General features: G+C 44.4%; 1 protein-coding gene across 3 annotated transcripts; it reads left to right on the top strand.

Moving 5' to 3' along the window:
* On the top strand, nt 1-26,588 carry RIPPLY3 (ripply transcriptional repressor 3). Of its 3 annotated transcripts, XM_025987861.2 has the most exons (6): nt 1-173; nt 1,345-1,509; nt 2,289-2,355; nt 8,020-8,087; nt 10,106-10,368; nt 26,119-26,588. In XM_025987861.2, exons 2-6 carry the CDS (start codon nt 1,424-1,426, stop codon nt 26,127-26,129), a joined length of 495 nt encoding a protein of 164 aa, XP_025843646.2. In that variant the 5' UTR covers nt 1-173; nt 1,345-1,423; the 3' UTR covers nt 26,130-26,588. The 3 variants fall into 3 exon arrangements, with proteins under 3 accessions (XP_025843646.2, XP_025843644.2, XP_025843645.2); XM_025987859.2 differs by lacking the exon at nt 26,119-26,588 and having other exon boundaries at nt 3-173; nt 10,106-11,552; XM_025987860.2 differs by lacking the exons at nt 1-173; nt 26,119-26,588 and having other exon boundaries at nt 1,286-1,509; nt 10,106-11,552.

Raw genomic sequence — 26,588 nt, 5'->3', positions numbered from 1 at the left:
CGCCGTCGGGGCGCCCGACCTCCAGCTCCAGCTCCAGCTCCAGCTCCAGCTCCAGCTCCAGCTCCAGCTCCAGCTCCAGCTCCAGCTCCAGCTCCGCGAGGGTCGCGGGGCGTCGAGGCCGCGCCCCCAAATCGCGCCGCTGCAAAGGGGCGGACGTGAGCTCCTCCGGAAATGTGGGCACCTGGACGCTCCCTGGGGCCTCGGGGAGCCCGGACCGGCGGGGAGAAGCCGGGGACCCCGTCGCTGCCGCAGCCGGGGGGGGGGGCCCTGGGCGAGCGCCCCGCCAGCCCGACCCCAGAGGTGACCCCGGGGGGGAGGGCCCTACAGACGCCACCCCCCGCAAGTTCCTCCCCGCGCGATCCGAGCCTCTGCCGCCGCCCCTGGCGACCCTCCCTCGGTTTCCTTGGTCCCTCCTCACCCTCGCCCCGAGCTTCCTGAGTCCTCTCCACGGAGATCCCGTCCTCCCCCCCACCCCCTCCCCCCACCTCTCTTCTCCCCCACACCTCCCTTCCCATGTCCCCCCTCCCACCCCGTCCTCCCCCCTACCCTCCCGTTCTCCCCCTTCCCTATCCCCCTCCCTTCCCACGTCCCTTCCCACCTCTCTTCTCCCCTGACCCTCTCCCTTCCCCTCCCTCCCACCCCCCCTTCTCCCCCACCCCCTCCCACGTCTCTTCTCCCCCCACCCCCTTCCCTTCTCTCCAGTGTCCCCCTCCCTCCCACCGCCATTCTCCCCCATCCCCCTCCCGTCCCACCTCCCTTCTCCCCCCACCCCCGTCCCTTCCCACCTCCCTTCCCCCCTACCCCCCTCCCTCCCCCCAGGCTCCCCCTCCCTCCCACCGCCATTCTCCCCCCTCCCTTCCCCCCTCCCACCCTGTCCCTTCCCCCTCCCTTATCCCCCACCCTTCCCACCTCCCCGTCCCTTCCCACCTCCCTTCCCCCCACCCCGTCCCTTCCCACCTCCCCTCTCCCCCACCCTTCCCACCTCCCCTCTCTCCCCCACCCCCTCCCTTCCCACCTCCCCTCTCCCCCCAGCCCCACTCCCTCCCTTCCCACCTCCCTTCCCCCCACCCCGTCCCTTCCCACCTCCCCTCTCCCCCCACCCCCTCCCTTCCCCCCACCCCCCTCCCTTCCCCCCCAGTCCCCCCCTCCGCCCTCCCTTCCCCACCCCTCCCCCCGCCCGGCGCCCGGTCGGGAGCCCGTGTCGTCCCCGCCCCCTCTCCGGCTTCCCCGTCCCCTCCCGGGGCCTCCCCTGCGCCCTCCCCGCCCCGCCCCCCCCTCCCCGGCGTCCCTCGTCCCCTCCCGCCCCGCCCCCGTGTTTAAACCTGGCGCCGCGCGCCCTGGTAGGTGAGCGCCCTCGCCCGAGCGGTTGGAGGCGCGGCCGTGGCCCCGGCGCCGCTGGAGAGGCGCGGGCTGCGCGGGCACCATGAGACCCGAGGCGGCGGCCGGAGCCCGGGAGGCGCGGGGGCGCGGCTGTCACTGCCCCGCGGACGGTCCCCGGAGCCCCGAGAGGTGAGGGTGTCCCCGCGGCCCCGGGACGCACCGGGGGGCGCAGAGCGGACGCTGCAGCGCCCTGAGCCCCCAGAACCCGGGCGGGCCCGGAGCCCCCTGGTCCTCCCGGTGGCCCCGGGAGGCGCCCCGCGAGCAAACCGGCCCACGCTCCGGTTCACAGCCCCGAAGCGCCCTGGGCTGGGAGCGCTGAGCCTCGGGGCCTCCAGCCGGCGGTGCTGGGGACCCCCTCGCGCTGACTGTCACACTCCTGAGCGCGGTTTTTGTTTGTCCTGCGCTTGGGGCTCAGCCTTTCAAGACGGTGCAGTTAAAATCAGATTCACCGGGGGAAGCGTGGAAGGGGCGGGTGGGTAGGCAGCCCGAGAGCAGAAACCCATTCCCGGCCTTTTGCATCGTAGAACCCCGTGGGGTCCTCTCCGCAGGGTCCGGGTCCTTCAGCCCCAGAGCGGGTGCAGTTGAAATTCACGAGCAACAAAGTAGCCAGCTGCAGCGGGGAAGAATCTAGGCAGGCTGGGAGGGAAATCCCTCAACCCCTGCGTCCCCTGATAATTGCATCAGATTTGGGACTTCTCAAAGCCCAGGGAAGGCGGAAGACTGAGAATGTGGCAGGAGGGAAAAAAAACACAAGTGGCACCAGCTTATCCACAGATAGAACTTCCTGAGGTCTCCACTGACCCTTTCTCAGGCAAACATTGGAATTGATAAGAATATTAACTCTCATGATATGATTCTGAAAGACACCAGAAAATGCTGGGGTTCACCTCTGGTCCCTGCCTTTCCAGCCCCACACCGTGGAGACCTTGGATCCTGACACCCCAAGAAGCTGAGCTGACCAGATCTGGAAGCCCGGTAAGGTAAAGGTGGGCATTGTCGTTATCAAACGGTTCAGCCCGAAAGTGGCACAACTCAAAAATGACCATGGAGGGTCCCCTGGGCCTGTCCCTCCCTTGGTCCCCTACTGCAGGGGAGAGGGGAGAGGGAGCCTGGTTGAGCCGGCTGTGGATCCCACCTGAGTCACATGTATAGACTGGGCTCCTGCTTGCTGCTTTCTTGAAAGGCAGAGCCACTATGGCATAGCTCTTTCAAGGGCATTGTAAGAGAGTTCTAGAAAAGAGAGAGATTTCTTTTCTTTTCTTTTCTTTTCTTTTCTTTTTTTTTTAAGAGATTTCTTTTATGTTGAGCTTGCCCTTCTGCAAACCAGCAGGTAGAGAGAGGAGGGGAGAAGGCGGCCTTGGTCCCCTCTCTGAGCGTGGCATTACTGGTGGCTGGTACCACAATGCAAATAGGGTCAGAGACCAGCGTGGGGTACCCAGAAGGTACGGTTAAATGCCCCCACCAGCTGGCCCTTTGTGAAGTACTTTTGCCCAGTCTGCAAGCACTCCTGGGGTAATTCATGTTGTCTGAGCAAATACACTCCAGCTGAGGGCTTTGTGCCTAAAGACTAATCTCCACCACTCTTCTTTTGTTTCCTCCATTGGTAATTGAGTTGCTTTATACTTATTGAAGGAATGGCTTGCTTTCAGAGACTTTACCTTTCCTTTTAAAAAATCTTAAAATGTAAGTTGATGGCTTTCATAATGCCGAAGAGCTAATCAGGCTGGGAAGGACCATGCGTTTCGTTTCCCTAACATGTGGTACGTGTTATGTGTGCAGTTATTTGTAATATGATAAGAAACTCAGGTGCACGAAAGCTGACCTTTGACTGTATTTTGATATTTTGATACTTTGTTCAATTAGCCTGGATAATGGAAATTTTAACTGTTACTGTGATTTTTAAAAATGAAACAAATACAATCTGTATCAAATTGAGGGGTATGATTCTGTAGCCCAGATTATTAACTACAGACAATATCTAAATAATGGGAAATAGTTACTACATCTTTTGCATTCAAGCTTAAGTTCTTAACATAAGATTTATTTTTTAAATTAACACCAGTAAAAAATAAATTTATTAAAAAAAGATTTATTTAAAAAAATTTATTCATGAGAGACACAGAGAGGCAGAGACACAGGCAGAGGGAGAAACAGGCTTCCTGCGGGGAGCCCGATGCAGGACTCGATCCCAGGACCCCGGAATCATGCCCTGAACCCAAGGCAGACCCTCAACCACGGAGCCACCCGGTCGCCCCTTTAAACATAAGATTTAAAAGGTTCTTGGGAGAGGGAGAAATTATAGAAGTTTACAAGTATCCAATTTTTTGTTAAGTGAAATGTACATGGAGCCTATCAGTTGTTGCAAGAATAAAAATACTATAGTAGAGCCTGTAATGCAGGTGGGGTTTTTTTTCCAATTATGATGAGAAGGCTATTTGTAAAAAAAAAAAAAAAAAAAAAAGGCTATTTGTGAGAAAAATGATTACTTGGAGAAAAGTGTCAAGCTGTAGGAAGTTGCTAGTTGGTGGTGGATATGGCACACTGCATGAAGCAGTTGTGTCCGTGGATTGGGGGGGGTGCGCTGAGGGGGCTTGCCTGGCCAGCTGTTTGCAGAGCCCCCCGGCCAGGCGGAGAGGACAGCCGCGGCGGCCGCAGGTTCCACGTCCCGCACACGGTTCCCGACCCCGGGCGCGGGGAGCGCAGCCTGGCACCGACGGGCGCGCTTCTTGCTCCACAGCGCCCTCTCCCGACAACGCGGGAGAAGCCCTTGGTTGCAGAGCCCTCTTGTGTATTTCTGGAGAAATTGAGAAATTTTGAGTGTGGGGGTCAAGACCCTGTGCCCTGATCACCGGAGTCACCCTCACCCGTTCGGTAGCCCCTACCCCCCCTTGGGGAGCAGTCTCCCTCTCCTGCCTGGAGAAAACGAGCGGTAGCCTAAGACTTCGGTGACCTCTGTGACATTTCCTCCCTGGCCACTTGGCCACCTTGCAAGGGAGGTGATTTCCTGGAAGGAGAGGTCAGGGACTGTTCTGATGGGTTCAGCCTCCCATTGTACAGGCCTCCCCCGCCATCGCTGTATGGGAGTCAGGCTGCGTGGGGAGGAGAACCGGAGACTAATGAAAGTCGGCTTCTATCTCCTCTCTCTCTCTCTCTCTCTCTCTTTTAAGATTTTATTTATTTACTCTTGAGAGAGAGAGAGAGAGCGAGGCAGAGACACAGGCAGAGGGAAAAGCAGGCCCCATGCATGGAGCCTGATGAGGGACTCGATCCTGGGTCTCCAGGACTATGCCCTGGGCTGCAGGCGGCGCCAAACCACTGAGCCACCCGAGTTGCCCTTGTATCTCTTCTCTTAACTCATAAGGACACACACACACACACACACACACACCTTTCCTTATATACATTTCTGATCCCCTTGAATTATCGAAGTGTGAATGTTTAGACGTTTTTGTCATCAGAAAGTGATATTTAATTAGAAGATATTTGTGGCATAAAGTTTTTAAGGCTGTGTGTGTTGGGGAATCAAGTTTTACAGTTTTTACTGGTCTGTTGTATTTCACAGAATTACTCAAAGGAAGCTGTTTCTCTCTACTAATACTACCTTTTGGCCTCCACCAAAGACTGCATCGTTGCGTTAGATGCTCTCCCATCACAGGGTGTAAAGTGGCCTCTGACAGCCCAGGATTGCTTACTGTGGTAATGAGCTTTAGAGGTATTTTATAATTACAGAGCCTAACACAAACGTGATTCTCTGGAGTCCTCAAAAAGCGAACTTTGGGGCACCTGGGTGGTTCAGTGGTTGAGCATCTACCTTTGGCTCAGGTCGTTGTCCCAGAGTCCTGGGATCGAGGACCCATTGGGCTCCCTGCTCCACCAGGAGTCTGCTTCTCCCTCTCTCTCTTCCCCTCTGTTTGTTCTCTCTCTCTCAAATAAATGAGTAAATATTTTTTTAAAAAGTGAACTTCAGGGCAGCCCAGGTGGCTCAGTGGTTTAGCGCCGCCTTCAGCCTAGGGCCTGATTCTGGAGACCCGGGATCGAGTCCCATGTCAGGCTCCATACAGCTTCTCCCTCTGCCTGTGTCTCTGCCTCTGTCTCTCTGTATATCTCATGAATAAATAAATAAAATCTTTTAAAAATAAAAAAATAAAAAGTGAACTTCATTTTGGAGACAATACTATTCAAAGAACCTCATTTTCTTTCCCTAACTTCTCTTGCCACAGCATATTGTAAAAACTATGGTTGATAAAATATAATGACATTTGTTCACAAAGGCCACACACCTGTCATTGCGAGATGGAATGGATGCGATGATCGTTGGTGACAAAGAAGCCTCACAGTCCTTCCTTGTTGTGCTCTACAGCTTTTGTCTTACTGCTTGTCTGGTTCACGCTAAACTCCATGCAACCCAAGGGCTGGGGATTCTGATCCGTTGCCCCAGCCCGTTTCAGCTCATTTTCAAGCTGTCCCCGGATGCACTGTCCCGAGATGCCCCACTCGGCGCTTTCTATAGTCACTAAAACTTTCAGAGAGCTCTGAGATCAAATGGCAATTTCCAGCTTCTCAGCTGCTCAGATACTCTGGCTACAGTTCAGGCCAAGTTTGTTGAGATTCAGGGCCTCACGAATTTGGGCAGAAGGGGGATCAGCCCGGGACAGGTACTGTGACTGTCCCTTCACCTCCCTGAGGCCTATGCTGGTCACAGCATGTACAACCTGGCTCACTCTCTCCCTTGTTTGTGTCTTTTCTCCATCAGTGTTGCCCTTAGTTGCTCAGACTGGCTTCCCTTTCCTCCACTCTTCATGTAAAATGGCTAAGTGTTTGTTTTGTTTTGTTTTGTTTTGTTTAATACTACTGAAGTGACCTTGGCATTCATCTTTCCTTTCCTTTTTTTTTTTTTTAAATTCTTATTTATTTTTGATAGTCACACAGAGAGAGAGAGAGGCAGAGACACAGGCAGAGGGAGAAGCAGGCTCCATGCACCGGGAGCCCGACGTGGGATTCGATCCCGGGTCTCCAAGATCGCGCTCTGGGCCAAAGGCAGGCACTAAACCGCTGCGCCACCCAGGGATCCCTCATCTTTCCTTTCCTTTCCTGCCACTGGTCAAATGTCTGTCCCTTCTTGCTGGGTGCCCCGGAGCCCTTATCTCTGCAATCTAGGCTGTGCACTGCTCCCATGGGCCACCATTCTCCTTAAAATACAGATCTGATTGTTGAACTCCGGGCTCAAAGAGCAGCAAAGGGGGCCCCTAGGTGGCTCAGTGGTTGAACATCTTGCCTTTGGCTCAGGTCATGATCCCGGGGTCCTGGGATCGAGTCCTGCATCGGGCTCCCCACAGAGAGCCTGCTTCTCCCTCTGCCTATGTCTCTGCCTCTCTCTGTATCTCTCATAAATAAATAATTAAATAAAGTCCTAAAAAAGTCAGCAACGGTCTCTAGTACTGTCTCCAGAGTGAAACCTAGACTCCAAAGTAGGTGTTCAAAATATCCTGTAATCAGGGCAGCCCCAGTGGCCCAGCGGTTTGGCGCCACCTTTGGCCTGGGGTGTGATCCTGGGATGAGTCCCACATCTCAATCCATGCAAGGAGCCTGCTTCCCCCTCTGCCTGTGTCTCTGCCTCTCTCTCTCTCTCTCTCTCTCTCTCTCTCTCTCTCGTCTGTCATGAATAAATAAATAAAATCTTAAAAAAAAAAATCCTGTAATCAAGAGCCAGCTTCCTGTTGGAGCCCATTAAATAACACAGCTTCTTGTTCATGCCATGCTGGGCCCCTCAGCCGTCCCTACCTCTGCTCTCTGTTGTCTAGCCCCTCAGGATTTGAGGCTCCCCTCTGGAATGGTCTCCGATTTGCACACCCAAATACTGATGACATCTCTGCCAGGCCTCTCCATGAACCTTTTCTTGGCATCTTGCTATACGAGGCTTTGTAGTGTAGTCATTTGCCTACAAGGCTTTGTCATGTAGTCATGTGTCTACGTGTGTGTCTTTTCTTATTAGATGTATTTTTTTTAAAAGATCCTATTTATTCATTTGACAGAGAGAGAGAGCACAAGTGGGGAAGCAGCAGGCAGAGGGAGAGGGAGAAGCAGGCTCTTTGCCGAGTAAGGAGCCCAGTGGAGACTCGATTCCAGGACCCCAGGATTGTGACCTGAGCCAAAGGCAGATGCTTCAGCAACTGAGCCACCCAGGTGCCCCATCCCATTAGATTTTAAAAGCCTCAACTGAAGGATTCATCTTTCTGTCTTTGAATCCCAGTGGCCAGGACATCACTGACAACAGGAAGAGAGAGGGGGCTTATCAAATCCTGTGAAGGTGTTTAAACTGTTTCTAAAACTGGTATTGAGGGACACCTGCGTTACTCAGTGGTCGAGCATCTGCCTTCGGCTCAGGGCGAGATCCCGGGGTCCTGGGATCAAGTCCCACATCGGGCTCCCTACATGGAGCCCGCTTCTCCCTCTGCCTGTGTCTCTGCCTGTCTCTGTGTGTCTCTCATGAATAAATAAACTAAATATTTAAAAAAATAAAATAAAATTGGTATTGATACTAAGAAGTGCAGACTACTTAGATTTTATTTTTTAGAATTTCAGTATGCTATCTCAGAGGTGCTTGACTATGTCTGTGTTCCTATGTGTCTGTCTTTACAGCTCGACCCTGGAGGTGACCGAGAAAGTCCTGGATCGAAGGGGGCCTTTGGGTTTCAGCATCCTGTAAGGTAATGTGACTTCCCAGTAGGAAATCAGTGATTTCCTTTTGATAGAAGCATAAGGACACTTGAGTGTCTTCAACTGTATACATTCTCAACAAAGTGGGAAATAATTCAGTATATTCTCTAATATTTAGTTATTATCCCAAGGGACTTCAAGGCTGTTTTGTTGGATTTCTGAAATCCATTCATTCATTCATTCATTCATCCATTCAGCATTCCAGTTGCAAATTGGATTGACCTCTTTCCTTGATGTCTTCTGTTTGCGCTTTTCATTACATATTATGTCTTGTGTTAATTTTAATTGAATATGAATTATACATGCATATCTGCTTCTTAAATATTTAAGGAAATTTCCATTTCTCTCCCAGGATATCAGTTAGTATATTGTCTAGAGCAAAGTAAACCTTCAAAATATATGTGTGATCGAATGAGGGATTGGGTGGTTGGTTCTCCCATGGTCTCGGTGGTGGTCAGGGCCTTACTCTGTATCCCTCTCACATTTCATCCATTTTAGGCCAGCATCTCTGGCCTCTGCCCTTTACATGCTAGTAGCTTCTCAGTTGTGGCAACCAAAAATGTCTCCAGATGTTGCCAAATGTGCCCTGGAGGTTCAAAAATCTTTGGCAGTTCAAAATTGTTGTGTGTTATTTATAGCAGGGTATTTTCTCTCTTTCTTTGCTTCTCTATCCAAAAAGAGGAAAATTGGAATCAGCTTTGCAGGGCGCCTGGGTGGCTCAGTTGGTTAAGCATCTGCCTTCGGCTCAGGTCATGATCCTAGGGTCCTGGGATCAGTCCTACACTGAGCTCCTTGCTCTGCAGGGTGCCTGCTTCTCCCTCTCCCTCTCCTTCTCCCTCTGCCTGCCACTCCCCATGCTTATGCTCTCTCTCTGTCAAATAAATAAAATCTTAAAAAAAAAAATTGGTTTTTTTAAGGATACATGGCTGGCTCAGTTGATAAAGTGTCTGACTCTTAATCTTGGGGTTGTAGTTTCAAGCCCTACACTGGGCATCAAGATTACTTAAAAATTAAAAAATGAAAAAGAAATCAGCTTTGCAAATAAATAGTGATCAAATGGTAATCCCTCTCAGTTACTCAGAAGACCTCAGGGGAAAAATGCAAATAAATTAGTGAGTGAAAGGTACTAGAATAAGGAATTATGGAGAGAGTGAGGGATAGTTCAAGTACTTTCTATGTATAACTGTAATCCTAAATTCTACAAAACCTGGATTTAGAGTTCCAAATTTATGGGATGCCTGGGTGGCTCAGGTCATGATCCCAGGGTCCTGGGACTGAGTCCCACATCGGGCTCCCTGCATGGGGCCTGCTTCTCCCTCTGCCTGTGTCTCTGCCTCTCTTTCTGTGTCTGTCATGAACAAATAAATAAGATCTTTAGAGTTCCGAATTTATATATTTATGTTCTTTCCCTCCCTCCCCACCGGTCCTTCCTTCCTTCCTTCCTTTTCTTTAGACACATAGGGTTACTGTTTGCTGTTTTGGCAAAGCCAGGAACCCACCCATATAGCTTCTCCATAGCAACGCACAGAAAAATTAGCTGCTTTTCTAGACTGGGGTTTCAGAGTCAAATTTCTTCCTGAGCCCAAAGTGTCACAACATTCCTCATGCTTGGGGGTGTTGGAGGGAGTGAGGGCCTAACCTACGTAGGACCTGTATTCTCCAGGATACGCCAAGTTCTCCATTCGATCAAAATGAAACTCTTCATCCTGAAACTCACTGTTTTAATTTCCTTTTCCCTTCTTGAAAGCACACCCTTTTCCCCGTGTTGGTCTGGATTGATTTGCTCACTCAGATGAGAGCTCATTTCCGAACCTGTATAGGATTCCTTGCCAGGTCTCTCCACCTCCCCATGGTTTTGGGTTCTGATGATTTAGAAAACAGTGTGTGCCGCGAAGGCAAGATCAGGGAGGGAGATTGGGAGCTAGATGCTTCTGGGGAAAAGGACCTGCTAGGTGGAGTTTAGCTCGTTTCATGGTGATTAATGGTGTATTTGTTTCTTAAATATTAGACTTTATTTACCCATTTCAAAGCGCCAAGAATATCTGCAGAGTTCTGGGGAAAAAGTGCTGGCCAGTTTCCCAGTGCAAGCCACAATTCACTTCTACAACGATGAATCGGATCCAGACGACGAAGAACAAGAGGAAGAGACCCAGTCTTTGAAACTTCAGTGCCAGGAGGCAGAAGGTCGGGTGGAGAATGGCTCAGGAGGGAAGGGCAGAGGCCAGCTGACAAACCCCGGCTGGAGATCTGAAGGATGCAGTGGCCTCGATGGTAAGGGTCCACTCCCTCATGGTGACTCTCTGGGGGGGCACTGAGCATTCTTTGCCCAAATAAATGGGGTGTCTCTCCGACACCAGACTTGGCTCACATCCACCCTTGGGGACAGCTCAGCCAAGACACCTTGCACTCCCCTCCTGTACAGGGGTCTCTGGCCAGCACTGCACTCGCAGCAAGAACTTAGCTTGTTAAGCTTGCTTCTCCTGGTGATTCTCTTCAGGGCGCTCATGCATACGGTCGAGGAGGGATTCTAGGACCAGGAGGTTTGTGTTGACATGGGTTGTTATCCGACGGGACCAACTTTCAGAGCACGTTCACTATGGTCGCTCTGCCATCACATGACAGATTATTCCAATGTGAATTAAATAACCCACCCCTGCCTCTCACTTACCCTCAGACTCATTATTTAGGTATTTCTATTTTTGTAAAAAATGATTAACGTCATTTTTTTTACATCATTGTACCAACACAAATGATGTGTTTGTTTAGTGGCATTTTGAAAATACTTATGAAGAATAAACAGAATTCAATAATTCCCATGAGTAACAGAAACTTTAAATAATGAAGTTTTAGGGCACAATTCTGGTTAAAAGTTTATGATTTTCGTCTAAGGACTGGATGTAGGAAGATAGAAAAGAGCTTTAACTCTTAGTTGGGGACTGGGTTGGGCTTATTACTTGAATAAAATAACACTGTTTTTAATCAAATGATCTAATATAAAATTATTTTCACTTTTTTTTTATATTTTGATGATCAAATGATTGTGTTCCACAAGTTTATTACTTAACTATCTTACATGTGATTGTCTTCTTCTCTATAGTACATTATATAAGTTTATACTTGAAATAAATATTTTGAAAAACAAAATGTTTGATAATCACCTTTTTTAAGACAATTTTTAAAATTATTTATTTATTTATTTATTTGATTTTACTTTTGGGGGCGGCTGGGTGGCTTAGTTGGTTAAGCATCTGCCTTCAGCTTGGGTTATGGTCTTGGGGTCCTAGGATTGAGCCCCCAACATTGGGCTCCTTGCTTAGTGGAGGGTCTGCTTCTTTCTCTCCCTCTGCCTCTCCCCACTGCTCATGCTCTCTCACGCTTTCTTTTTCTCTGTCTCAAATAAATAAAATCTTTTTTTTCAAATAAATAAAATCTTAATATTTTAAAAAAGTAATCTCTATTCCCAATGTGGGGCTCAAACTCACTACCCTGAGATCAAGAGTTACATGTGCTCTACTGAATGAGCCAGCCAGGCATCCCATGTTTAAGACAAGCTTAGATTTATTTAGTGCCTGCTTTTAGGTTTTTAAAAGTTTGTCAGGATGTTTTCATATGTAGCTCTTCAAATGATATTGTTTTTAAGGGGGAACCTGAGTGGCTCAGTTGGTTAAGTGCCTTCGGCTGAGGTCATGATTTGGGGGTCCTGGGATCGAACCTGGCATCAGGCTCCCTGCTCAGTGGGGAGCCTGCTTCTCCTTCTGCTCTTGTCCCCACTTGCACTCTTTCTCAATGGCTCACTCTTTCAAATAAATAAACAAAATAAATTGTTTTTAAGAATAAAAAAAGTATAAAACAAAAGGGATTATAATCTCGATGTCCAAAGAGTCCATTCATATTAAAAAATTGGAGTAATATGTGAAAATATATTAAGAATCCAAACAATATAGAAAAGTATACATTTGCAAAGTAAAAGTCATCCTCTCCTGTTTTCCCTTTTCTCTGTGCAGAGGTACCTAATGTCAATTGTTTTAGATTGCTCTACCCCTTTCAAATTACTATTTGTTTTTTCTTTTTTCTTTCTTTCTTTCTTTCTTTTTTTTTAATAACTGGAAATCTGTACCTCTTAATCTCCTTCATCTAGCTCACCATCCCCCATCTGGAAACCACCAATTTATTCTCTGTATTTAAGAACCTGTTTGGTTTGTTCATTTGTTTCATTTTTGAGATTCCACATATGAGTGAGATCATATGGTATTTGTCTTTCTCTGACTTATTTCACTTAACATAATACCCTCGAGGCCCATCTATGTTAATGACAAGATCTCATATTTTGTGTGTGTCTTTATTAATTTATCTATCCATGGACACTTGTATTGCTTTCCTATCTTGACTGTTGTAAATGATGCTACAATAAACATAGAGATGCATATATCTTTTCAAATTCGTGGTTTTACTCTCTCTGGGTAAATGCCAACTTATGGAATTACTGGATCATATGGTAATTCTGTTCGCAATTTTTGGAGGATCCTCCATACTGTTTTCCACAGTGGCTGCACCAATTTACATTCCCACCAACAGTGCACAAGGGTTCCTTTTTCTCCATGCCCCCCTGCACACACTTGTTATTTCTTGTCTTTTTTTTAAAGATTTTATTTTTGAGAGAGCTAAAAAGTGTGGGGGAGGGGGAGGGGGGGAGGGAGAGAGAATCTTAATTTTTTTTTTTTAAGATTTAGTTGAGAGAGAGAAAAAGAGAGCACAAGGTAGGGGGAAGGACAGAGGGAGGGGGAGAAGCAGACTCCCCACTGAGTAGGGAGCCCAACAGGGCTCCAGCCCAGGACCCGGGGATCATGACCTGAGCCAAAGGCAGGCGTTTAACCAACTGATCCACCCAGGAGCCCCTGAAGAGAGAATCTTAGGCAGGCTCCACTCCCTGTGTGGAGCCCAACACCAAGTTCGATCTCACAATCCTGAGATCACAGCCTGAGCCTAAATCAAGAGTCAGACGCTTAACCAACTGAGCCACCCAGGTGCTCCATTTTAAGATTTTTTAAAAGTAATCTCTACTCCAAACTTGGGGCTCAGACTTACAACCTCGAGATCAAGTCTCATGTTCTGCTGTCTCAGCTAGCCAGGTGCCCCTCTTTCTTGTCTTCTTGATATCAGCCATTCTGACAAGTGTGCAGCGATAGCTCATTGGGGTTTGATTTGCATTTCCCTGATGATAACTGATATTGAGCATCTTTCCATGTGCCTGCTGACCATCTGTCTATCTTCCTTAGAAAAACATCCATTCAGATCCTCTGCTCTTTTTTTAATCGGATTGGTTTTTTTCTTTTCTTGGTCTTTTTTTCCCCTTTTCTGATTTTTTTCTTAAAATTTTTTATCAGTTAATTTCATTGTTTCTTTTACTTGTTTAAAGTACATTTTTCCAGATTTTTTTCTTTTTCTTTAATTTTTTTTTAATTGGAGTTCATGTTTTTTCAGATTTTTTTTTTTTTTTTTTTTTTTTTTTTTTTATGATAGTCACAGAGAGAGAGAGAGGAGAGGCAGAGACACAGGCAGAGGGAGAAGCAGGCTCCATGCACCGGGAGCCTGACGTGGGATTCGATCCTGGGTCTCCAGGATCGCGCCCTGGGCCAAAGGCAGGCGCCAAACCGCTGCGCCACCCAGGGATCCCTTTTTTCAGATTTTTAAAACAATTCTACCTGGGTTTATTTCAGAAAAGATTAAAGATGGCCTATTTTGCTGGGTTTTAACAGAAAAATATTAGAGAGTCTTATCCTCACCGTGTTGCTTGAGGTGAAGCTTCAGTTATTTCTCATTTGGCTTTTAGTTTTTCTTGATAAATCACTTTTACTGAGGAAAAAAAAAAGGGTCTGACCCAATCTCCCAAGTTCTGTCAAGAAAGCAAACTTAGGGGCGCCTGGGTGGCTCAGTGGTTGAGCATCTGCCTTTGGCTCAGGTTGTGATCCCGGGGTCCTGGGATCGAGTCCTGCATCGAGTTCCCCATGGGGAGCCTGCTTCTCCCTCTGCCTGTGTCTCTGCCTCTCTGTGTCTCTCATGAATAAATAAATAAAGTCTTAAAAAAAAAAGCATACTTAGTCTACCATATATTCATTTATAAACTGTACATTATATGAAATCATTTGAAGTTGTTGATGTTTGGCTGTTTTGACCTCCATTTCCATTCATTTACAAAAAGATTTTAAAAAATCATCTTGATGGTATTTTCTAAAACCTGCATTTCTCCTTTTTCTGCAGTAACTTTTCAAATAGTAATGCAGAAAGTGGATTTCACATGTGGTGCCATCTAGCTACCTTTCCTCTGAAATCTTTTAAAATTTTGAATCAAAGCAGCCACTCCCACAAAGGATACAATTAGCCAGATTTCCATTAAATATATTATTTCAAATAAGTAACCTGTGATTCAGGCTGATTTCTGTGAGGCATCTCTTAGTGGTTCACAAAAAAAATAGCTCCTAATGAGTGTGATTATTCAAACAGAATCTTGCAAATACCACAAGCTGAAGCATGTTAGAAACATTTGTGCTTTCCCCCAGCTATATGGCAAAACTCCCAAAATGGGGTAATTTGTTGCAATATTTGTTTCTGCTTATCTCCAGAGCATTTTCATCTCTAGGCTTCTAACTGATTTGCTAAGAAAAGAATTCATTTCAATGTGTTGACCAAATTGTTTCTTGTTTGTTATTTTAAGGACTTTCACTGTGGTAGGAAAAAAAAGTGTTTTTCCAGGGCTGTTTCTTTGTGTACTTTGTATTAAACAAGCAATTGCAAATTAGTCGGCTGAACATTTATCCTTAAGTTTGGTGATATTTTGTAGAGTGCTAGGTTGAGGGTCACATGATTTTAAACATATCAGTAATATCTGAGGTATCATCTATGTTTTGCTTGAAGTTCGATGCTAATGTGTTAATAACTCAATCACTTTTCTTGGGAATTTCAATTATTTTTTGCTCACTTCCTATCAGATCTTTTTACTTGTCATGTGGCAGAAGATGAGCTTGTAGGAAAAGCAGAGGTTTCAGCCTTGCCGTTTTCTTGGGGTTCGCTTGTACCTGGATTACCTGTATTATTTTTGACCCAATTTCTTGGGCGGAAATTGTTTTTTTAAGCTATAATTCATGTACTATAAAATTTACACTTCCAGAGTGTACAATTCGGGAGTTCTTTGTGCATATTCATGGGAGTTGCATAACCATCCCCACTACCTAGTTCCAGATTTTTGTTTTTTTAATGTAGGCTCCACACCCAGTGTAGAGCCCAGCGTGGAGGCCAACATGGGTCTTGAGCTCATGACCCTGAGATCAAGATCTGAGCCGAGATCAAGAGTCAGATGCTCATTTGGCGGGATGAGCGCTGGGTGTTATGCTATATGTTGGCAAATTGAACTCCAGTAAAAAAAAAAAAAAAAAAAAAAAATAATAATAATAATAATAATAATAATAAAAGAGTCAGATGCTCAACTGACTGAGTCATCCAGGTATCCCCAGAATATTTTCATCACTCCAAAACCCCACCAGACCCATTATTCTCTAATGATCACTCTCATGGCTCCCTTCCCCCAGTCTCTGTCAACAACTGATCTACTTTCTGCCCATCTGGATTTTCTATAATGGACATTTCATGTAAATGGAATCATACAACATGTGGCCTTTTGTGTCTGTCTTCTTTCACTCAGCATGGTTTCCAAGGTGCATCCATGGTGTAGGATATATCAGAGCTTCATTCCATTTTATGGCCATGTTTTATTGTACGGATACACCACATTTTATGTATCCATTCATCAGTGGATGAACATTTCGTTTTTCCCTGTTATGAATAATATTCCTATGAACATTTGAATATAAGTTTCTGTGTGGACATAATATTTTAATTTCTCTTTGAAATAGACCTAGGAGTGGAATCCCTGGATCAAATTATAACTATTTTTTTAACTGAGACTGCCAGAGTTTTCCAGAGCATTTTACCCTCCCATCGGCAGCACATGAAGGTTCCAACTTGTCTACATCCTTGATCATGCTTCTTACCATCTGTTTTTCTGATTACAGCCATCCTAGTGGGCCTGAAGTTGTATCTCATTGTGATTTTGATTTTCATTTCCCTAATGACTAATGATGTTGGGCATTTTTTATATGCTTACCTACTTTGGTGAAATGTCTATTCCAGTCTTTGTTCATTTTATAACTGGGTTGTCTTTTTCTTGTTGAATTATGATAGTTGGGCAGAATTTTTCTTAAGGATTTATTTATTTATTTTAAAGAGAGACAGAGGGCAGCCCGGGTGGCTCAGCGGTTTAGCACCGGCTTCAGTCCAAGGCGTGATCCTGGAGACCCGGGATAGAGTCCCACGTCGGGCTCCCTGCCTACTTCTCCCTCAGCCTCTTTCTCTCTCTGTGTCTCTCATGAGTAAATAAATAAAATCTTTAAAAAAAAGAAAAAATAATAAAGAGAGACAGAGAGAGATGGGGGGAGGGGCTGAGGGAGAGGGAGAGAGAATCTCAAGCAGACTCTGTGGTGAGTGCAAAGCCCAACTTGGGGCTGTATCTCACAACCACAAGGCCATGACCTGAGCCAAAATCAAGAGTCAGATGCTCTACCCACTGAGCCACCCAGGAACCTTGGGTGGAATTTTTTTTTTAAGCCCTTTATCTTTTTGGTGAATGTTAATTTAGTTACAACTGGTTAATACAACCCATAAATTCACTTTACCACACACATATACACAGCGATATACTAAGCTAAATGAGTACAGGTGGCTCCATCCCCTAGTGTTATACGAACCCTCCTCTTCCACCAGGAGACCTTGTGTACCTTGTATGATCCATGACCAGGTACCAAACAAAGGCACTGGTTTCAATCTGTACATTAAATTAATAGAGGTTAAAAAATTATCTTTTAAAATTCTTAGGCTTAAAAAACTCCAGGAGTCCCAATATTCCCTACAGATCCCTCCCCTGGGCCGTGTGCATCCACTGTATAGACTCCAGCCTGGGCTAAGACAGTGCTAATGCCTTCACCAATTTAGTCTTGATTTCTATATGATCCAGTTTTATTGGCTCAGAGAAAATTTCAGTCTGAATAAGGAATTAAGCAAGTCCTTGTTTTGCAAATTCCTGTTATTGGCCAGGAGAGAGACAGTGCCCCCACAGAGAAGTCTATTGGGCCTTGCAGCACCTGGCCTATTGCTCCCCAGTAGAATGTTCCGCTGCATGGTTGACAGTGCATTTTCAGTAGCATTATCTTCCTTCAGAGGAAATAGAACATTCGTGGTCAAAGAAGACTGCAAAAAAGTAAAATATGTACCACCACCAAACCAATAGTCACCTTTATTTTAGGTAAGGCTTAGGGAGGGGCCACTGGGTGGCTCAGTCAGTTAAGCATCTGACTCTTTTTTTTTAAGATTTTATTTATTCATGAGAGACACACACAGAGAGAGGCAGAGACAAAGGCAGAGGGAGAAGCGGGCTCCTTGTAGGGACCCCGATGTGGGACTCGATCCCGAGACTCCAGGATCATGCCGTGAGGCAGACACCCAACCGCTGAGCCACCCAGGCGTCCCAAGCATCTGACTCTTAATTTCAGCCCAGGTCATGGTCTCAAGGTTGTGAGATTGAGCCCACACTCAGCCAGTCTCCTTGAGATCCTCTCTCTCTGTGTCCCTACCGACCCCCGCTCGCTCATGTGCTCTCTTTTTCAAAGAAATAAATAAATTTTTAAAAATTTATTTTTTTTTTTAAATTCATGAGAGACACACACACACACAGAGAGAGGCAGAGACACAGGCAAGGGAGAAGCAGGATCCACACAGGGAGTCTGACGTGGGACTCGATCCTGGGTTTCCAGGATCAGGCCCAAGGCAGAAGGCAGTGCTAAACCACCGAGCCACCTGGGCTGCTCAATAAATCTTAAAAATAAAGTAAGGCAAAAAAAAAAAAAAAAAAAAAAACCAACCAACCTGTTCTCTGAAATTTATATAAAGGATTATTATTTCTCTTTATATTCCAGAGGTCTATTTGAATCATATATCAAAGAACATATTTTTAGAGGCAGTCTCATAGCAATTTTAGTATAAAAACTAACATTAAGAAAATAAAACCATCCTTTCTTCTTTCTAGGCTAATTTTTCATTGTAAACTTTTTACTGAAGAATAACACACCTATGAAAACATATAGCATAAGTGTGATACATATTTGCAAGGTTAATAGCCTCACACAACAGCACTCCGGATCAAAAACAAAGCACAACTAGCCCCCTAGGAAAACCCCACGTGCTCCCTTCCAGTCACTACTCCTTCCTACACCGTAGATTCCATTTGACCAGTTTTGAAGTTGTGGTCAGTAGGATCACAGGACACATGCTCTCTCGTGTGTGGCTTCTTTCCTTAACATTCGTTTGTGAGATTCTTTCATATTGTGTGCACAGTTGTAGGTGGCTCATTCTCTGCTGAATTGACCCTCACTGTGCGGCTATACCACCATTTATTCATCCCTTCTCCTCCTGGTGAGTACTTGGTTAGTTTCCAGCTTGCAGCAATGAGGAATAGCACTGTTTTGTGTTATTTCCTGTACTTGTCTATCAGTGGATTTGGGGTCCAATTCCACTGCATGTACTTCTAGGAGTGGGAGTAAGAACACAGTTTTTATAAGCCTGTCCTGTGTTTGTCTGGTCTCCTCCAGCCAGAAACTAAGGATGGGGAGAGGGGTTATGGGCCAGGAAGTTCTGGAAGAAAAGAATGAGGTTACCAGCAAGGCCATTCTTTCTTTGAGATCTTTTTTTTTTTTTAAAGATTTTATTTATTTATTCATGAGAGAGAGAAAAGCAGAGACACAGGCAGAAGGAGAATCAGGCTTCCTGTGGGGAGCCTGATGTGAGACTTGATTCCAGGACCTTGGGATCACAACCTGAGCCAAAGGCAGATGCTCAACCACTGAGCCACCCAGGTGCCCCCTCATTGAGATCTTTATAAATGAGCTAAAGCTCAGAAGTGCCATGTTACCCAGTGAGTGATCATGGGCAGTAGGCTCTTCATTCTTCCTGAGTTAGGATTTTGTAACACGGTGTAGGAGCTTATTTCATTAAGGTTGTGGAAGGGGACCCGGGACATTTGATCTCTTAAGATCCTGGAGAAGAAAGTCTGAGAACTCTTCTCTGTGGGTTCCAAGAAGTTTCTGGGAACTTGGTAAAGCTTCAACCAAGCTCTTGAACTCATCTGATGCTTTGACATACAGGAAAAAATCCAATTACAGAAAGAGTTAAATCTGAGAACAGAATCCACAAGCCTTAAAGTGTCCCCTTCTCAGCAATGAGCTCAGGCCTCTTCCCTACCTCCTGTCTTGGTGATTGAGCAGCCTCCCTCAATGGGATTTTTGTACACTGACCATGGGCCACATGACACACAATTCTTAGCTGTTTCTGTAGCTCAGCCCTTCCATGCTAATTATATAGACTCTACTAAGATTTTTCCATTATTTTATTTTGGACCTGCATAATCAACTGAAATCAGAGATTTTGTTTGGGCAAATTATTTTTTTAAAGATTTTATTTATTTGTTTAAAACTTTATTTATGAGAGACAGAGAGAGGGGAGGGGGGCAGAGACATAGGCAGAGGGAGAAGCAGGGTCCCTGTAAGGAGCCTGATTTGGGATTGGATCCCAGGATCCCAGGGTCATGTCATGAACCTAAGGAAGACGCTCAGCCACTAAGCCATCCAGGCGTCCCTATTTATTTATTTGAGAGAGAGTGAGAGAGAGAGAGCATGAGCAAGGGGAAAAGGAGGGAGAAGCAGACTCTCTGCTGAGCAGGGAGCTCAACCTGGGGCTCCATCCCAGGACCCTGGCACCATGACCTGAGCCGAAGGCAGATTCTCAACCAACTGAGCCACCCAGGAGCCCAGGGCAACTTATTTTTAATCACCTTTTTCTCCTGTGATAGCTCATTTAAAATAAAAAACCACTTGTTTTTCTGCATCTGCATGAGTCATATTTGTAGAATTGCTGGTGAAAGGCCAATGCGTAAGTAGGTAATTTTTTATGACGCTTATGAAAATGATGGATATTTATAGAAACAACTCCAACTCCCTTGGAGTTTGCTGGGCAAATCTAGAATACGATATTACTGTAATATTCCATTATATCATTACATGGTAACCTTTACAACCAGATTTTATTTTCTTTTTATAGTTTGAAATATTTCAAAAGATGCTCAGCATCATTAGCCATTACAGAAATGAAAAATTAGAACCAGGGGCACCTGAGTGGCTCAGGTGGTTAAACATCTGCTTTCAGCTCAGGTCATGATCTCAGGGTCCCGTGATAGAGCCCTGCATAGGACTCCCTGCTCAGCAGGGAGTCTGCTTCTCCCTCTGCCCCATCCCTCACTTGTGCTTGCTCTCTTTCTCTCTCCCCCCTCCTCCTCCCTCAAATAAATAAATCTTTCTAAAAAAGAAAAAAGAGGGATCCCTGGGTGGCGCAGTGGTTTGGCGCCTGCCTTTGACCCAGGGCGTGATCCTGGAGACCCGGGATCGAATCCCACGTCGGGCTCCCGGTGCATGGAGCCTGCTTCTCCCTCTGCCTATGTCTCTGCCTCTCTCTCTCTCTCTCTCTCTGTGTGTGACTATCATAAATAAAAATAAAAAGAAAAGAAAAGAAAAATTAAGCCCACAGATACTGTTACACACCTACTAGAATGATTACAATTTTTAAAAGCCAGACAATCACAAGTATTGGCAGAGATGTGGAATCACTAGAAGCCTCATACATCACTAGTGGGAATATAAAATGGTTAACAGTTTGGATAACAGCTTGACAATTTCATTAAAAAGTCAAACACAAACTTACTACACAAGCCAGCAACTCTACTTCTAGGAGTCTACTTAGGAGAAAGGAAACCATTTGTTCACAGAAGGACGTGTACTCCAATGTTCATAGCACCTTTGTTCATAATAATCCCAAGCTGAAAACAATCCAAATGTACATCAGCTGGTAAATGGATAAGTAAAATGTGGTCTATCCATGCGATGGGATATAATTCAGTAATAAAGGGGTGAAATGTAACATTAGTGCATGCTAAAACATGAATGGACCGTGAAAACATGATGCTAAGTGAAAGAATCCAGATGCCACAGATCCCACTGCATGGAAATATGCAGTTATATGAAATGTCAAGGAAAGGCTTGCAGCATGCTTGGAAAGAGTGTCATTGCCCAGGAACCAGGTCATGAGGTCTTGTGTGGCACCTTCCTGTGTACACAGGGCAGCGGAGAAGAGAATGACAGAGTTTTGAACAGGAAAGTGCCAGATTTCTGTTCCCAGCAGTCTTTCCATACAGAGGCAGGAGCGGGTAAGGAAAAATCAGAGGAGAGGCTCTCAGAGTGGTGAGAGATGCGGGCTTGAACCTCGGGAGGAAGGCGAGAGAGGAGGACACCCGCTTAAGGATGCACATTTTTGTGTGTACGTGTCTGAGCACTTGTCGGGGTTGCAGAATCGCAAAAGATGCACCTGCTCACTAGATAGCAGCTGCCCGCTGCTCTCCGGCTTCATGCAGGCCCCTGTACGCAGGTGACGTTCTTTAGGACTCGCTAGCCACCCTCGCTGTTGCTGTTTTCCTGTAGTGCGATTCTGAATCAACCTCAGCTTCATGAAGGGGATCATAGTCTCTGGTTGCGGATAAAGTCAGAAGCTTCATTTTAAGCATGTGATTTCCCTTCTTCTCTCCCATCATGCTCGCGCTCCTCAGCAGATTGAGAGGTGTGCTTCTTCCTCACTAATAGTCCTAGGCCATAAATCTAAGTATGCAAGAAAAAAAACAAAGGAAAAAAAGAAAAGGCAAGTCTGTAACAATAATGCATTATATATAAAAATGCATTACATATAATTATATATCTAATTATAATATATGATGCATTATATAATTATACATAATGATTATATAATTACAATATTTTAATATACTATAATAATATATAATAAAATAATTATAATTATATATAATTATATATAATGCATTACATAATGCATTGCATATATAATTATATATAGTTATATATTATATCTAATTATAATATATCTAATTATATTATGATTATGTAATGCATTATATATTTATTATAATAATTAATATATTATATTATTATATTATTATAATATAATATATTATGATATAATATATAATATATGATATATTATAATTAGATATTATAATCCTAGAGAACACAGGCAACACCCTTTTTGAACTCGGCCACAGTAACTTCTTGCAAGATACATCCATGAAGGCAAGAGAAACAAAAGCAAAAATGAACTATTGGGACTTCATCAAGATAAGAAGCTTCTGCACAGCAAAAGAAACAGTCAACAAAACTAAAAGACAACCTACAGAATGGGAGAAGAGATTTGCAAATGACGTATCAGATAAAGGGCTAGTTTCCAAGATCTATAAAGAACTTCTTAAACTCAACACCAAAGAAACAAACAATCCAATCATGAAATGGGCAAAAGACATGAAGAGAAATCTCACAGAGGAAGACATGGACATGGCCAACATGCACATGAGAAAATGCTCCGCATCACTTGCCATCAGGGAAATACAAATCAAAACCACAATGAGATCCCACCTCACACAGTGAGAATGGGGAAAATTAACAAGGCAGGAAACAACAAATGTTGGAGAGGATGCGGAGAAAGGGGAAGCCTCTTACACTGTTGGTGGGAATGTGAACTGGTGCAGCCACTCAGGAAAACTGTGTGGAGGTTCCTCAAAGAGTTAAAAATAGACCTGCCCTATGACCCAGCAATTGCACTGCTGGGGATTTACCCCAAAGATACAGATGCAGTGAAACGCCGGGACACCTGCACCCCGATGTTTCTAGCAGCAATGTCCACAATAGCCAAACTGTGGAAGGAGCCTCGGTGTCCATCAAAAGATGACTGGATAGAGAAGATGTGGTCTATGTACACAATGGAATATTCCTCAGCCATTAGAAATGACAAATACCCACCATTTGCTTCGACGTGGATGGAACTGGAGGGTATTATGCTGAGTGAAGTAAGTCAATCGGAGAAGGACAAACATTATATGGTCTCATTCATTTGGGGAATATAAAAAATAGTGAAAGGGAATAAAGGGGAAAAGAGAAAAAATGAGTGGGAAATATCTGAAAGGGAGACAGAACATGAGAGACTCCTAACTCTGGGAAACAAATAAGGGGTGGTAGAAAGGGAGGTGGGTGGGGGGTGGGGGTGACTGGGTAACGGGCACTGAAGGGGGCACTTGATGGGATGAGCACTGGGTGTTATGCTATATGTTGGCAAATTGAACTCCAATAAAAATATATATTATATAATATAATTATATTATAATTATATAATAATATAGTATAATTATATTATATTATTATATTGATAATATTATATTATCATAATTATATATAATATATAATATGATTATATAATATATGATACATATTTATAATATATTATAATTATATAATGTATAATATATAATATGATTATATTATGAATATGTAATGCATTATATAATTATTTATTATATATAATAAATTACTATATATAATATATATGCATTATATGCATTGCATATATATTATATATAGTTATATGTTATATCTAATTATAATATATATATGTATTGCAATATAATGCATTATATATAATATATATGCATAATGGTTGCTTTGTGCTGAGACTGGGCGTCCTTCCATGATAGGGATTGACTGTCGATGGGTGCAAAGAAACTTTTTGGGGTGACAGAAACTTCTAAAACTGGATTATGGTGATTGTTGCCCAATTCTAGAAATTTACTAAAATTCCTGAATTGCGCAGTGCTACGATGGGGTAAACATAGTACATAAGCAACACTTCCAATAAGGCTGTTAAAAAAGCTTAGACCCTTCTCCTAAGGTAATACTTGTATCTTTTTCTTAGCCACTGACCCCATAATGAATAATGCAATTTTTTGGAATGAAAAAAATTTATGCTCTAAAAAGTAACCCAAAGGGAAAGCTCTAAAGTAATCATTTGATATCTCAGTTTTTGACTCTCTGGTTTCTCAAGGCCCTATCTTCTGCACACTTGTAGTGACCTCTGAGCCATCCATCACAAAAAGGTGAAGAGGTCTCAGGTGTATGTTTGGGATGATGGGTTCAGTTCCAAAGTAAGATACGATGGGAAGAGTGTTTGCGGAGACCCAGGTCATCATTAAGCTAGATCTTTTTGTGAGCATCTTAAATTACTTTAAACTCCAAGATTACATTGTTGAGCAATATGGTAGGGCTATGACCCAGATTTTAAGTCAGGTGTAAGACCTGGGACTTATTACCAACAATATCAAACAATAATGGTCACCAGCTGTCATAATTTGGGGCCTCTCCAAGTACATCAACTACACCTGCAAATGCAGAAGTTTTACAGGGTTTTCTATGATATGCTGATCCTAGCAATAGTTATGGTTACAATATGGCTCATTAAGAGATTTTTTAAAATATTTATTTGTTTATTTATTTATGTTTTTGAGACACAGGGAGAGGCAGAAACATAGGCAGAAGGAGAAGCAGACTCCCTGTGGGGAGCCCGATGTGGGACTCGATCCCAGGACCCCAGGATCATGCTCTGAGCTGAAGGCAGACGTTCAACCACTGAGCCACCCAGGCATCCCTGAAAGATATTTTTGAAAATTTATTTAAAAATATATTTCTTGTAGTGCCTGGGTGACTCAGTCAGTTGTGTGTCCTACTCTTAATCTCAGCTCAGGTCTTGATCTCAGGGTCATGAGTTCCAGCTCCACATTGGGCTCCATGCTGGGTATGGAACCTACTAAGAAAAAGAAAAACCAACAGAAAACAAACCCATTTCTTATAAACGTACAACAGATAGAGAAGTAAGCAAATTATAAGTGCTTGATGAATTTTATTAAAGATTTTATTTTTAAGTAATCTTTCCACCCAATGTGGGCCTCAACTTACAACCCCTAGATCAAGAGTCACACACTCTACCATCCAAGCCACCCAGCCACCCAGTACTTGATAGAACACAGCCTTTAAAATACAAGCCAGATTAAGAAATAGATTACCATCACTCCAGAAGCTTCTCTTATATACACACTCCCAGCTAACACACTCTCTTCCCGAGGGTAGCCACTATTCTGACTTTTTTTTTTTAAGAGAAAGAGAGAGAGCAGAATCAGGGGGTGGGGTCTGAGGGAGAGAGAGAATCCTAAGCAGGCTCCATGCCTAGCACAGAGCCCAATGCAGGGCTTGATCTCATGACTCTGAGATCATGATCTGAGCCAAAATCAAGAGTCGGACTTTTAACCGACTGAGCCACCCAGGTGCCCCATGATTTCTTTTTTTTTCTCCATGACTTCTGATACCACTAATTTTTGTTGCCCAATTTTGAGATTTATACAAATGGAATCATACAGTATGTGTTTGTGTCTGGTTTCTTTTACTCAACATTGTGTACATAAGGGTCACTCATTGTTCTATGGTATTCTATTGTAGGAATATATCACTGTTTATCCATTCCCTTGCCAATGGACATTTGGATTGTTTCCAGGATTTTGGATATTATGAATAATTCTGCTAAGAACATTTTTTTTTTGTTGTTAAAGATTTTATTTATTCATGAGAGACAGAGAGAGAGGTAGAGACATAGGCAGAGGGAGAAGCAGGCTCCCTGTGGGGAGCCTGATGTGGGACTTGATCCTGGGACCCTTGATCACACCTTGAGCCAAAGGCAGATGCTCAACCACTGAGCCATCCAGGCATCTCAAGAATTGTTCTGAATATGCCTTTTGTGCATACATGTGTGCATTTCTATTGACTAGGTATCTAGGAGTGGTTGCTGGGCCACAGGGTATGTGTATGGTTAGCTGTAGTATAAATCATTTTATTTTGCTAAAATCCAGAAAGCCACTTGAAGTGATTTAAGAGTAAACACACCCAAATGCAGAAATTTTCTAAATATAAACACACGTTCATTCTTCTTCAGAGTTGACCTGAGCAAACACTGGCATAGGCAGGACAATTGAATATCAGTCACGAAGTTACTGGAGTGTGATGCCTCACAAACATGACTTCTGAAGACACCATCTTCTGTGAGTTTCGACCCTCAGGAAATGAGGTCAGTGTTAGCTTTCTGGCATTCCTGCCTGCTCCCGGGCTGGAATCTGGATGAGCATGGGTTGTATCCCTGCCTTGGCTTTGATCCCAGAGAAAAGCATCATAAATGTGTTCAATTTCCCCCTACAATCTGGAAATAAATTTATTTCGGGGTTAGTTTAAAAAAATGTCCAAGGTAGTTATTAGCACAGGTTACCAAGCTGAGTCTCTCGCTTCCTAGATAGCACTTCGTGCTGTTTGGAGCTCTGTGGTTGTCTCCCAGGAAGGGCTACGGTGGGCTGTGTCTACAACCAGTTCTTCTAGGGTGGTCTTAGTCTCATCCAAGTTGCAGCAGGTGCC

This window comes from Vulpes vulpes, chromosome 15 (assembly GCF_048418805.1).
Source record: "Vulpes vulpes isolate BD-2025 chromosome 15, VulVul3, whole genome shotgun sequence".
Classification (NCBI taxonomy): Eukaryota; Metazoa; Chordata; class Mammalia; order Carnivora; family Canidae; genus Vulpes; species Vulpes vulpes.
This window is presented reverse-complemented; position numbering and strand designations above follow the sequence as displayed.